The 14,869-nt window shown below is 41.6% G+C and overlaps 1 protein-coding gene across 3 annotated transcripts in view; it reads right to left on the bottom strand.

The window, feature by feature from the left end:
- Positions 1-14,869, bottom strand: part of ADAM12 (ADAM metallopeptidase domain 12) — a 342,499-nt gene that overhangs the window by 102,860 nt on the left and 224,770 nt on the right. For all 3 annotated transcript variants that reach the window (XM_044445563.1, XM_044445564.1, XM_044445565.1), the window contains exons 12-13: positions 6,035-6,124; positions 4,952-5,147 (exon numbers count right to left, since the gene is read on the bottom strand). In XM_044445563.1, coding sequence (XP_044301498.1) covers positions 4,952-5,147; positions 6,035-6,124 — 286 coding nt within the window. The remainder of the gene's footprint in view (positions 1-4,951; positions 5,148-6,034; positions 6,125-14,869) is intronic.

Below are 14,869 nucleotides of genomic sequence, written 5' to 3' on the forward strand. Positions count from 1 at the left end.
GATATGTTCAATAGATTTCAGAATGCCTTTGCTACAGATATCTTTACCAAAGGCCAGAACTTTGGCATGTAAAGACAACAATGTCTATATGGGCAAAATCTACGCTGCTGCTGTTTTTAAATCCACCACAGATCAACACAACTAGTATGTGTTATGTAACCTGAGGAATATCTAAATTACCATTTTAGATATTCAATGTGCATTTGTAACAGAACAGTCGTCTAATCTGCCTGTGAGGGTCCAAGCCTGACACCTCTGCAGAGCCATCTCAAAATGTGGAATTTGATTCTGACTGAGGAGAAGAAGGAATGGTGGCTGAAACCTCAAGCCACAACAGCTGGAGTGAGGAGGGAATACCACTGAGGGTCCAAGCAGCCATTCTGAAATTGTGGAACTACCAACCCATAACAAAGAGGTGAAGGATGAAGGATTAAATATTAGAGATGCTGGGGTTGGAAGAACAGGCTGGGGTATTATGCTGGTGAAAATAATTTGCTGCCCAAGCATCTCTTCAAGTAAAGGGTCCACCTTGAAGTCTGGGCCTTGTTAGCATGCCTAGCCCAAATGGGAGGGCTCTAACAGTACTTTGGTATCAATTTTCTCACTAACTGCCTCCTTAGGTTAAGAAACTGGCTTTCTCAGCTGCTAAAAGAGTGTGACCCTTTTGTAGTTATCATTTGTAACAGAACAAACAGCAGGAGCTATTAAGTAGTCTGAAGCAAGACTGGTTCCCTGGTGTCTTTTTATATAATAAAAGTCGATTGCTCAGAATTACAAAGTGGTGACTTGTATTTGAGGGTGGCCAAGACAGTATCACTTCATGACTTCTCACGATGAGTTCACACTTTCTGTTTACCTGTGTCCAGTTAAGTTCAGAATTTTGATGCTTCCCGGTTTAAGACTGCAGTCCCACTTACCTAGGAACAGCGGAACTAATTTTTGAGCAGAATGTGTGGGATTGCACTGCAAAGTGTTTTCAGGAGTACCATTAATTTGTTTTGACCAATAATGACTCTCAAGCCCTGCTGTAGAATTACTTCATTTTTTGTAAGAAGAGTAAGTCAGTATCTAAAGATCCAAGTGCAGATTTCCAAATACTTCTGTGCATGTTCAGGGGATTCAACATCAACTGCTCTTGGCTTTCATCCAGGGAGGTGATTTCTGGATTAAACAGAGCACTTGTTTCATAAAGGTAGCTTTATCTTTCAAGTGGTTACCATTTATACCACTGTTAATGCCACACTGTTCGTATTAAAAGAAGGTGCAGCTGCACCAGTTCAAACATGCTCTTGTAAGGATATATTTGTTTGGCAGCCTGATAAGTTGCAGCTTGATAAAGGGTAATGCTTCCTGCCAAGAAAATCAATAATGTTTCTCTTGCCAATAGATTTATCTGCATATCTAAGTGCCTCCTGAAAGTGCCAATAAAAGCAGCAGATAATATTCAAATGCATTACTCTATGTAACTTGCAATCATATCACCATCAATAGGTCACATCTATGGCAAGGCAACTTTATAAAAGATAAGTATTAAAAAGTTTCATTTTAAAATTAAAAGGAGGGACATATTGTAAATAATAGCAAAAATACATAATAAAAAGGTTACAATTTAGCTGTATAATCCAGAACCTAGCCTAGCCATGTCTTGAAGAGGAATTAGCTGAGCAATATTTCAGTATTATGCATCAGCATTCTCTGATATCCTGCTGGAATTTGAGGTATTTTTATTTTTTTCTCCCATGAAGCCTTGATTTAGGTCAATCCACAATCCACTGAGATTCCTTTGGATAAGCTGGAGAAATTTATGTATTCCACTAAGCTGCTGCTCCTGCTTGTTTGGTGTGTGGCAGGCAATGTACCTCCAAACTCTGGGGCCACGAACTGAACCTGCAATCCATCAGTGGCTAAGTCAGCAGTGCACAGTGAAGAACTTTACTACTTCCCCATAAATATTGGAACCTGCTAACAAAAGCACATAGAATCCTCCCTCCTAATCTTCAGCCTGATAGCTGAGGGCTAAACTAAACCATGTACAAGATCTTTTAGATTTTAAATGTGGCATTCAAGAAGCATTTTTTTTTCCATCACAGATACAGGGTCAGGTCAGAAATTTTAGTCAAGATTATGGCTATATTTAAGGAGGGTGTGTAGTTATGTGCCTGCTTTAAATTCCAGATTAAAAACAACCTGCTTCTTGAAGGTTCTATCTGACCAGTGGGCTGAAAGATACAGATACACATGGGATAACTGTATGTTTGTCCAGCAGGACAAATACCAACTTTAGTGTGCGTATGATTCAGGTAATCAGAATCAGTGGAGAATACTTAACCTCTCTCATTCTCAAGTGCCACAGCCTGGATCTGAGTAGAGCCCACTTGCAGCTGCTAGTAATACTGAAAGACATTGGCAAATAACATACATTTTCTCTATCCTTTTCAGTCTTGCTTTGTTGAAGTTTTGGGACTAGAACTGTTTATTTAGTGGCTGAGCAGTGGGCATAGTGCCAACTCCAGGTTTCTGTGGGTCCTTGGGCAAGGCAACCTCAGTGGCCCCCTCCCTCAGTGAGTCTGTCTTCTCAACACTATTGTCACTAGTTGCTATTGCTCCTCATAATCATTCCCATCATTGGCACCACTTGCTTGCTTGACATGTACAGGGCCAGATGCCCAACAATGCCCTGAATGGGAGTGAAGGGGAATATAAAAGGGAAAGCAATATACTGTTAACCCAGTGTGTGCTCTCAGTGGTGGGAGCCATTCTAAATTGTTACAGCAATTATAGCCTGTTGTGGGAACTTCACGGTTGAAAATTTTAATTAATGTCTCCTTGATTTTTATTTACCTGTCACAGTTATAATACTATATTATGAATTACCTGGAAAAAAACCAGTGGAAAGTAACCAACTAACCAGTGGCTGGCTGTTCAGCTGCCTGATGGAGTCTTTCCTGCAGGGGTTTCTTGCTCCATCTTCATTTAACAACTACATGAAGCTGTAGGGAAAGATCCTCCATATGTTCCTGGGGAGACGTTATCACTATTTTTGACAAATCCAAGAGTGGAAATCTCAGCTTATTACCAGTGTTTTAGTAGCTGTGGCAGATTTTAAACATTTCATTGATAAAATGTATAATCTGCTTTTCCTTCATAAGGCCCAAAGTAGTGTACAGTTATCAGAACGCAGTAAAAATCAATACTAAAATAAACATCTATGAACATGAATAAAGTATAAAGGTTACTTGGTCCAGGTGGCAACTGTGGTCAGAAGTAGTTTTTATTTATTACCTTATTTCATCAGCCAATTTCATTTTTCAGCTTTGGCTATCAACCATTCTTTTGCAGCCTAATAGCACAGTCTAATGTATGTCTAATCAGAAGTAAGTCTTGCTGTAATGAATGCAGTTTACTCCTAGGGAAACCAGTATGGGGTTGCAGCCTAAAGGATCCATCAGGAAAGTACAGTCTCCAGTGCACTGCCTTTTGAAGAGAATGGACCACAAATGGGAGGAGAGTAAGAACAGTCAAATGCAGGTGGTGGGCACATGGACTGAGAGTTGAGCAAGTTACTAAGTATAGTAGTGAGGTGTTGAGACTATGGAGAATGGGGTGACACCACAGAAATACAGGATTGTGTGAAATTTTGAGTAAGTGGGTATGCAGTTTTCCTGTGCAATGTCCTGCATCCTTGATCAGGAAACCATGTCAGCTGAAACCAAAGAACTGTCCAAGTCAATTCAAAGTGCTTATTGGAATACAATCCATGGCACAATTTCTTCCTAATTCAGCAGTAGCTATGAGTTATGTTTGCATAGTTAATATTGTGCACTTCAAATAGTGGCTTTCAGCCCAGAAATCTCTGTGCTCCAAAAGAAAAAAAAAGGTACAGTAATTCATTCTGAAAGGTAGGGAAGTATTTGCATTTTACAGTCAAGTAAGCTGAGGCAAGTGATGTCAATCTGAAAGAACATGAAATCCTGAAAGTATTCAAATGTCCCCAATGGACATAGTCTCAAAGATGGATATGGTGGAAATCCTTTGTTTTGAAGGAGCCTGAAAACATCCATGCAGCATTTAAGCAGATGCAGGATTATGAATTGAGGAGTATGGCTATGAAACATGCCTCAATCCAGCATCACATCCCCTACTCATCTTGATGGAGCTGGCACCTTGATGGACATGCACCGAGCAATGATGCACAGTGTCCATTCCAGGGCCTTTGGGGAAACATGCTCCATGAGCCCCTTTCTTCTCAGTGCCATTTCTGCCAGCTTCTACTGCTTGTCACCCTCTTTCTCATTGCTACCTGTTGCTGGCTTGCTAGCCAGAGCACCCATGGGCAAGTAGGCAGCAGCCTCTGCTGCTCCTCCTTTTCCTCACCACCATGATCTGGGCCAGAGAGAGAAGCAGGTGAACAAGCAGACTGCAGTAGCAAAGGGGGTATCAGCTTCAGGGAGCTCTTGGCACTGGCCCCCTGCTGCGGTGTGTACATAAGTGCCCAGTGATGCCTGTCCTTGATCCCTGACCTTGAGGCTAGCAAGTAGCTGAACTGGGCTAAAACAATTAGCATCAACACAGCTTTAGGCCAAACAAACAAGCAAACAGTTAATAGATAAAGAATAGCATTCTCCCTCTCTCTCCTCTCCATTCTTGCAGTCCATCCTTGAATTATGTGTGTGAACTATCAGATGCATCCTTCTCAACACTCCCCCAAAATGGTATTAGTGCATGATAGGATCACCTGACCACCCATCTGAAAAAAGAATGTGAGGATGAAATGCAACAAGAAAGATTTGTTCTGCAGTAGGAAAATGTGATGAGAGTCAGGAAATACGGAATGTCCCAGGTCACATGCTATCCCAAAGTCTCTGTTGCTACCAAATATTAGACACACTTTGCTTGTTTCTTGTGGGAAAATGTCTTGAAAAAGAAAAAGCTATTAGCAATTCAAGCTCACCTTGCCCCCAGAGTGTGATGCATTGCTGCTCATGGGTCTGGCACATGCCATTATAGCAGTATCCATCTACGCTGTAGCACGAGTGCCCGTCATGTAAATACACATTGGCTGGGCAGTGAGGGCTGCCTCCAGTGCAGAATTCAGGAAGGTCACAAGAATTACTGGAGTGCCTGCATAAGATCCCTGCTGGCTTCAGCTGGAAGAAGAAAGAAGTGATTGTAATTCCAATCAATAAAATGTGCTACACAGTGAAATTTATGCTACAGACTGAAGCTTTCCCACCTCTGTCTAAGACACTGTGCCAAGCAGTCATTAGCCACAGTATAAAGGGGGCAGTCATTAAGCACAGTGTAAAGGGGGCAAAGCACTTATGCATCTCTTTGATGTATTGTGCCATTTTTATGACATTCTTCCAAGAGGCCTCCTTCATTCCTCACTAAGATGCAATGCAAGGCTCTGACACACTGCACACAGAACTACACTACTGAACCCTCATATAACTTTGCAGTGGCAGATATATTTAAGTGGGCATAAACTCCTTTTAGACTCATATTGATATATGCATAAAATGAAAATACACGTTGTTTAGTGGGAGAAGATTTGCGTGGCATGATGTGCTGTCCTGTGCTTTCTTAAAAGCATAATGGAGAATTTCTCTTGCGTACACTTGTAGCAAGGGTGCAGAACTTCAGCCCCTGGGTCCAGAGGTGACCCGCTGAGGGGTCCCAATCCAGGTATCTAGGGTTCCCCAGAGGGCCTCATCCCCACTGCCACTCCCACAATCTTCCATTGTTTGATGATTTCCCATCTGTTCAGCAGTGTTTCTTCATTTGAAAAGACTGAAATGCCCCTGCAAAGTCTTAGCTATTGACAGTAAATATGCTGGTGTTTTGGGTATTCCAACTCTTTGCGTTTGGCCTTCCCCACTGCAGTATGGATCCTGAGAGGTAGTCAAAAATGGATTTTAGCCATTGGGCTGACAGGTTCTGAGCCCCCAAGTTAGAGGCTCTGGAGGTCTGACCTACCTTTAAGCTTATGCTGGAGTCCTGCCCACCCTGCACAAATGAGAAAACATTAATTCACCTGGCAGTCCTCACAGCAAAGTCCATGGGCACATACTGCTCCTGGTCCTAAAGTGCAGGTAGTTGCATTACAGCATTGGTTTGTACATTCCTGAAAGCAGTAAACAATGACATCTCAGAAATACATCTAGCAGGATTTTCAGAACCCACACGATGACCTAATTCTGTGGATCAAAGAGCACACGGGCTCCATGCTACATATTTTTTCAGAACTGTCCTTAACTTTCATTATTTTTTAATCTCCTGAAATCTTATTTAGAAATTTAAAAATGCAGCAATGGCAATTAAAATTGAGAGGCAATAAATAAAAATCCATCAAAATACCAACCCTAGCACCAACAAAACCTGCAGCACACCAAGTATAAGAAGGGCAGCAAAAACAAGTGAATCTTCAGAGTCTTTTGAAGATCTGCAGAGAACCCTGGTGAATCCCAGAGATGTGGGACTACCACTGAAAGGCCCTCTCCTTTGTTACTCACCAGCCTAAGTGCCCTTGTTTGCAGGCAAGTGAGAATGGCCTCTACTGATAACTTTAGTGTGCATGCAGGCTGGTACAGGGGAAGGCAGCCTTTCGGGATAGGTTAACATGCACACTTTAAATTGGGCAACCAATGTAGCTGGGATTGGAATAGCCTCTTCCAGTATATGGGTGGTTGCACTATGCACCAACGGAAGTTTCTGAACTGTGCTTAAGGGCAGACCCATGAAGAGCACATTACAGTAGTCCAGGCTGGATGTCACCAGAGTGTGAATTACCAAGGCAAGACCACCACTCTCCAGTTTGGGCTTCAGTTGGCATACCAGCCTAAGCTGGTAAAGGGCACTCTAGACAATGCTACCACCTGAGCTTGAGCATTTAGTGCAGAGTCCATGAGCATTCTCATCTCTGTATTTGGTCCTTCAGAGGGAGGGCAACCCTAAGACCAGATGTATACCTATCCGGATGAGTTGGTTTCTCTGCCCAGAGTACTTTAGTCTCATCTGTATTAAGTACCAGCTTGTCTGAAAATCAATGCATAGCTTCTTCACGTAAGGGAAAAGGGCCCACACACAGAAAACTGCATTTTATGGAGATGGTTAGGCTAGAACACTTCCTCCTGACATCTAGTTTTCTCAGTGACAACTAGGTCTTTGTGTGATTTTTTTTCTAGAACTTTATCATTTTAACTCTCCTCTGAATTGTTTCCAATTTATCTTGTACTGATTAGAAGTGGCATAGTACTTAAATGAGATCTAATCTCAGAGCTTTTCTGGGTAATACTATTGTTTCTTGAGTCCTGGAAACGATGCTGCTGTTAATGCAACTTGAAAGCACATTAGCCCTTCTTACCACAATATCACTCTGTTGAGTTTGTTATCCAGTATAACCTTCACGTGCCCCTTAGAAGTGAAGTGCTGCTTATGTATTATTCCACATCTTCAGTATGTTCATTATTTATATTTATATAGTACCATAACTTACAAGGTGTTTTGTTATGCTAAAAGATAGGTCCATGTTCCCAGGAAATTTGCAATCTAAACCCAACATATGTTCTTCCTTTTTATGTACAACCTATTTATCCAGCTATACTTTTATTTTCTTGGTATCTGTTTCACTTAATGATGTCTCCCTTCAACCAAGTCCGTGAGTCACATAGAATGGGTCTGCTATTTAGTCTTGATAAAAGACAAATGGAAAACTTACTTTTCAAATATCTAAAAGGTTGCAGAAAATAGTAATTGGTTTATAGGAACAGACAGAACAAATTGTTCCACTCCACTCAGATCTGGCAGAAGGTGGAACAAATTAATTCTGCTCCATCCAAACTCTATAGTGGGTAACAGAATATAGAATAATTTACTGCACAAAATACTGCTCTGCCTGCAACTGCAACTGTTAGATGGGGTGGCGGACTGGCTGAGCTCCCTGGCAATGCTTACCCCCTAGGCCCATATGCATCCACCTATCCGATAATCTGAGATGCAATCACTGCGGCTTATACATGTCCCATAACCCTAATTGCCCGCCCAGGTGTGCCTTGTGCTATCTGAACCCAGGCTATATTGCTTGTTTGAGGGGCAAAGCACTCTCAGGGTGTTTTCCACTCAAACAAGCCACACTACCTGGTTCACATAACACAGCAAGCTGTGTCCAGCTAGCTAATTAGACAAGTGGTACCTGGCATGCACCACAGCTTAAACAAAGTACTTGTTGGCCACTGTGTAGGCCACAGTGAATGTGTGAACTAGGTCAATACAGCCACCTTGCTGAAAGCAAATAGGTCGGTCCCTAGGATACTGACTAGGAACCCCATGTGCATTTCCTTGAATTCCTTCATGGAAAAAAGTGGGATATAAATGAATGAATAAATTGAAAACAGTCCTTAGTTGTAACAGAAACAGGGAGTGTTTGAACTTATATTTTTGGAAAGAAGCAATCACATGATGGGGTAATTGATAGAAATCCCTCATGTGTCCTAATGCCTTCAGGAAATCCCTTCTCTTCTCCTTGCAGAAGAGGCCTCCCTACATTTCTGGATCATTCAAAATTGTTCAGAAACCCCAAATCCTCAACCAGTTCTGGAAATGCTTCCACCTCCATTAGAAGTGGTTTTGGCCACATTCCAGTGCTGATGATTTCTTCCCTATCTCTGGGTTAAATAGATGTGCAGGGCATTTTCTGAAGATGAGCACTTTACTGACAAAACTATTATTAAAAACCTAGCCATAGAACAAGAAGGTGATTTACAATTGCATTTGGCAATACAAAAAGCAGAAAAGAGAGAAATGCTTTAGGAACAGACTCAACATTTCCTACCCTGGAAGCATCACTCCTAAAGCATCCTTGACGTACCCTAGGAAGCAGTGTAGATTAGAGCAGTGATTCCCAAAATGAGGGTTCTGGAAAGATTCAGGGGGGACCAGGGGGAGGCATTCAATTACAGGTAGTCCCCAAGTTACAAACAACCCATACTTATGAATGCATGGACAGCCATAAACCTGAATCTAGTAAAAAGTCGTGAATATTTCTAGGGGACTATGTGACTTGTTTGGTGATGTGTCAACAGTGGCTGTGTAGTTCCTAGAGATATTCATGGCTTTTTGTTCGAGACAGAGATTCAGTAAAGATTGTCAAGGCAAACACTCTGAAGAACGACATGATGTATCTCTAGGGAACTCTGTGACATGTTTAGAGATGTGTCATCAGTGGCAGCCTAGTTTTCTAAAGTTAGAATATTTATTGCTATTCATTCTGCAGCATCAGCTTGAGTCTACCCAAGCCACTGTGTTTTGGGGCATGTGTAGGATGTCTAGCTCTCCTTTGGTTTTATTTAGCACTTGCCCTTGTAACCAGGCCCTCTGCTGCTACAAGGCCATTTATGATGAGAAAAAGAAAATGGCTGTACAAACAACCCTCGAGGCCTGCTTCAAGAAAGTAAACCCGCCCCCCAGCTCCACAACAGCACAATCAAACCCTGACTCACCAGCACCACGTCCATCTCCACCACCATCATCAGTTAATGTTAATCTTACCTCAAGAATGTTCTAAACTGTTTTAAGAACTGTTTTATTATAATTACTACAATGCTGAATTATGTTTAATATGTTTTAGTGAATATAGAAGTGTTTCTTAAGTATGAGGGGGTCTTCAAAAAGTTTCCGCACTTTTATATTTTATAAATGTATTTTATATATATTTTTTGCAGATGTCATTATAAAAATGGTATGACACGGAGGACAATGCATCACAAAGGAAGGTGACTATGTAGAAAAGTGATGCAATTTGCTTTTGAAATTCTTAATAAATAGAATTTAAAAACCTTACATCCTATATGCATAGAAAGGTAAAATAGATGCATATATTAAGACAAAGGTTTGGCTAACTCATGTGATCTGATTCAGGGACAGATCGAATAAAATCTGTGCCCTCCTCCTGGTGAGAGTGGGGATGAGGGAGGGGGAAAGAGAGAGAATCCAGGCAAGCTGTGGCCCAGCTGCGGCATGCTGAGCCAGGGTCCTCCTCCTCACAGGGCCTCTTTAGCCAGCCCATGCCCAAAGCTGTCCATACCAGCTTCGCTGTCAATGCTGCCATTGCAGCCAAGGACTGTCAAGGAGACTGCTTCACCCCTCTGCAGCCCCACAAGCCCCAGCAGCCCCACAAGCCATGGTGCACCCCGCCCCGTTCCCTGGTGAGAGTGGGAGACCAGGCAAATGGGGTACTGATTAATTCACCCAAAGTACGACAACCCTAGTGCCTCTAAAACAAAGAAAGAGACATGGGGGGTGCTAGAGTTCTCAGCCAAGAGAAAAGCGGGTGGCAGCCCAAAAAAGTTGGGGACCACTGGATTAGAGGAAGGAGAATGGCTATGAGCCAGGATTCCTGACTAAGGAGTTTTGGAACTCAGGTTTCTGGGTATGTTGGTTTCACCTGCCAGGCCTCTGGAACACTCCATGACAGGAGTTGGATTTCAGTGAGTGTGTGGTGTATGGCTGTGAATTGTATACTGTTTGAGTTGTATCTGAATGTGCTCAAGTGTGTACATGTATTTACATATATGTACATGGATGTATTGCATTGAAGCTCTGCAGAATCTGTTCCTGAGTTTGCAGGCTTTCTTTCACACTTGGCCCTATTCTGGAAAGTGAGCTGAGCCAAGAGGAGGCCCATGAATGCTCATGGGACATTCCACGAGAAACACAGAAACTGAGCGAGTCTGAAGGGGTCTCCTTGGCCATTTAGTCTGACCCCCGGCTCCAGCCAGCTCTGCTCACGACATGCTGAACGAAGACTGTGCAACTGGCAACCTTCTTCTGCATTATATGCAGCAGGAGAAATAAAAGCTGCTGCATGTGGTGTGGGAGAGGGATGCTGCCTGCACAGCACTTGCACAGCGCTCCATTCCTGGGGAGCACCATGTGAACAACCTTCTTCCAAGTTGTGTACTGCAGCACAATCAAAGGCTGCACACCACAAAAAAGAGGGACACTATTTGTACAGGATTTCCACAGGGCTCAGTTCCTGGAAAGCTCTGTGTGTAAGCTGGGTGTGCTTACCAGAAACTCAGACCCAAGGCCACATCAAAGTGGACTGGAGTCTGGGAAGCTGAGCCCCAGCAATCCAATGGATTCCCACACCCAGAGTGGACTCCTCACTCACCCTTAGTATGTGCCTTGCCACCCCCAGAGATACTTGACACAGCCCTCGGGGACCAAAAGGATGTGCACCTCTGGTTCTTGCCATCAAAGGGAATAAGTGTGAAACAAACAATCATCACCAAATTTCATGCAAGTTGTATTTGTCTAAAATAGCTTTGTGTCAATGTAAAGACTGGGTGTAGGTTGAATCTACCACTGGTATTTAACTACTTCAATGGAACGGCAGTAATTTTGTACATCTGAGTGCTTGACTTAAACTGCTTATTCTCTTTGTTATAGACATATGGTCTATATATTATGCTGTTGGGATGAACAAAAATTCTGGCACAAATATCACTATTATGGCTGCTAAGAAATAAATTCATGACATGTTGCTCAGTTTAATCAAGGGCTTCCCCATGCACAGAAGGGTGTAAAAAATTATTGTCTTTAGATGGAACTAATCAGAGGTCTCAGAAAATACTGAATTTACTTGAGAATGTAATAATCGGAAAGGGTACATGGCATCTGAATTAGAAGTTCTGCTAAGGTCTTACCAAAACTGCTACTCAGTAGTTAACTCTGACTTAATGAACTGCCAACAGTGACATTTGAACATAAGAAAAAGTAACTAGATCATAATGATATTCCCAAGTTTATCCCTACTAAAGAGTTTTTAAATAAGAAGATGCAGCTAACTGATTATACTACTGACACTTGAAATAACAAGAGGAAGAAAATGTCTGCACTAAACTGGCTCCCCATTGAAGTCCGGGCCCAATTCAAGGAGTTGGTTATCACCTATAAAGCCCTTAACGGCTTGGGTCCTGATTACCTGAAGGAGCGCTTACATCCATATATGCCCACCCGCCCCTTGAGATCAGCGGGAGAGGCCCTTCTCCGGGAACCCTCTGTGAAGGACATTAGGAGGGTAAGTACTCGGAGGAGGGCTTTCTCTGCGGTGGCGCCCAATCTATGGAATGCGCTCCCCAGAGAGGTCCGCCTGGCACCATTGTTATTCGTTTTTCGGTGCCAGGAGAAGACCTTTTTATTTAAATGTCATTTTAACTGTTAATTTAATTGTTAATATTACTTATTTATTTTATATCCTTGGCCAGGTCGACTCAAATTATATTGTTTTTATACTGTGATTATTTATTTATTGATGTGAGCCCCCCCCTCCCCCGAGGCTTCGGCAAATGGGGCGGCATAGAAGCTTCCTAAATAAATCAATAAATAAATAAAATAAAATAAACTGTTTTGCCTATATACACAAGAGAAAATATGAGCATTCCTGGGACTTTTTCAAGAAGGTGTTCCAATTAGAACATTCCTGAAAAGGAGGCCACTAAAATAATACTGCTAATTTCAGGAAAAGGTGAAAAGTTGTGTGTTTACAGATAAATCTTAAACCTCAGAAGAAATAGCCAGAAAAATAACTTGTGGGGGAGAAAACTAACAGTACAAACTCACATAGTCAGGAAGCTTCTCCTGAAGTTTATCTGAAATCTGTTTCCTGAAATTTCCATCCATTAATTACAGAAGGGTGACAGCTCGTGAACTCAGACATCACCCTTAATTACACTACTGCACATTCTATGTGCAGAGGTAAAAAATGCTGAAACAAGTGAATGTAAGAGTCATCTAATCCAGTCCTCTTCTCCTACTCATGGACAGTCAGAGCATTCTAAGGAGCTTACAAGGAGGTCATGAATGGAGCCACTCTTCCCTGCTTTGCTTTTAAGTGATTTTGACACATCAAGAGCAATAGCCACCAACAGGTTCCATAATCTTATTGTCTAGAAGTGAACCTTTTTCCCTAGAACAATTCATGGGTGAGTCAGGATAATTTTTTTCTCCTAAACTTGGGGGTGGGGGTGGGGAGGGGGGATGGCTTATCAAAAGTTCCCAGACAGATTTTAAAATAATCTAACATATGAGTACAGGCAGCTCAAAGTGTCTGCTAGAATTTTTGAATGAAGTTATTTTATTCCAATAGATTAAAAATGGCTTTTCCATGCAAGCTTCACCTAGCTTTACCTACTGAACCACATGATGCCTTCAAGGATTAGAGTGGTACTGATATGGGGATTCTGATCAAAATTACTCATTAAGGATGCAACCCTATCCTTATTTACACAGAAAAGGACCTGCTACTGTCTTGTAAGATTGTGAGACTTTTGCTGTTTATACATGCATAGGATTATGCCCCAATGTAACTAATGCAATGGATTTGCTGATACCACACAGATTACACTAAAAAACTTCAGCTAAAATCAATCAGACCTGAGCCACAATTTCCCTAGGCTTTTAACAAAGAAAAGGAAAAAAACTACCAAAGTTTGAATTGCTTTGTGACACTATTAAGTGGTTTTTACTTTAAAACACATCAGTAACATTCAGGAGTTGAGAATGATAACTGGGCCAGACTGTATTTGCAAGCAACAGACATTCTATTGACTTTAAACAACCAGATAAGCCTGCTTTTCCAATCCTGCTACGTAGAAGAATGAGTGAACTGTCAGGAAACCCTTATGACTTAGATCAATTCAGTAAACTGCATGGAAAAACTAGAGTACTTTCCTGCTATCAGTGTCTTCTTGTTTATTATGCATGCAGTGGTTTGTTTATCAAAGAAGACAGATCCATTTCCCTATGATATATTTTTTGCTGATTATTAAAGTGGAAAATCAGCAGTGGATCTTAAGTTTTAAGGGTTTTTCTATATGAGGCTTTTAACCTGCAACTTTGCTAAGACTTCCAGATTATCTGCAGCATTAAGTTTGGCTCCTTTACATGTTTCTTCCCCATGGCTTTTCTTTCTCTGCCTTTCTATATGTTCCATTATACAGCTACTAGAGGGCAATGTTAAATAGTGGAATTGCACAAAAATGTGAAGGTTTAATGCTGAAATTCATAGTACCAGCTGTGGAAATGTCTGCAAATAATGAGAGAAGGCATCATTTTAAACACCCACAAACTATTAAGAGTAAGAAATCACAAATGCACAATAAATGCCTTGTACAGAAGGGTTCCATGAAGGCTTTGAACACTCCACTTTACCGAGACTTCTGCATTAGGATTTTTTATGGGGTTAAGATTAGCTCCTTAACTCATTTTTTGGGAAGGGCAGGTTCTTTCTCTGCTTTTCTGTATATTGCATTGCATGACCAAGAGGCAACACTGTAGTGTAGCACAACTGCACAAATACAAGAGTTTCATGCCACTATTCACAGATAATACCAGTTTCCTTCATCTAAAAAGAGCCCCAGAAAGAATGGGGAGTGACTTGGAGGATGATGACATTGTGTCAAGCACCCACAAAGAACCATGAGAGAGGAATCATAAGTGCACAATAAAAGCCTCATGAAGAAAGGGTTTAAATGAGGGAAAGATGTCTTATCAGGGGCTATTTCTTTATTTCTATGTCACCCCACAGCTTATAGTATAAGATCTCTTATACTAGCAGATCTACATTAACCATAATAAAAGCACAGGACAGTGACTTTTGTGGAGAAAAACCAGTCTTGGGCAACCATAAAAAAATCAAAGGGAATATTTGCCTAAGTGCTCTCCCTTTAGAAGTCTGTAACTGCAGGATGGCGTATCTCAGTGAACATGTTTTTCTGCAAGAGCCCCCACTCCTGTTCTTTAAGCTTTTCAAGGAAATCACTTCTCTTTGTGAAATTACATTGTTAGGAAGAGACAACAGGGTCTTCTT

This window comes from Varanus komodoensis, unplaced genomic scaffold (assembly GCF_004798865.1).
Source record: "Varanus komodoensis strain SLA01 unplaced genomic scaffold, ASM479886v1 scaffold49, whole genome shotgun sequence".
NCBI classification, from domain to species: Eukaryota; Metazoa; Chordata; class Lepidosauria; order Squamata; family Varanidae; genus Varanus; species Varanus komodoensis.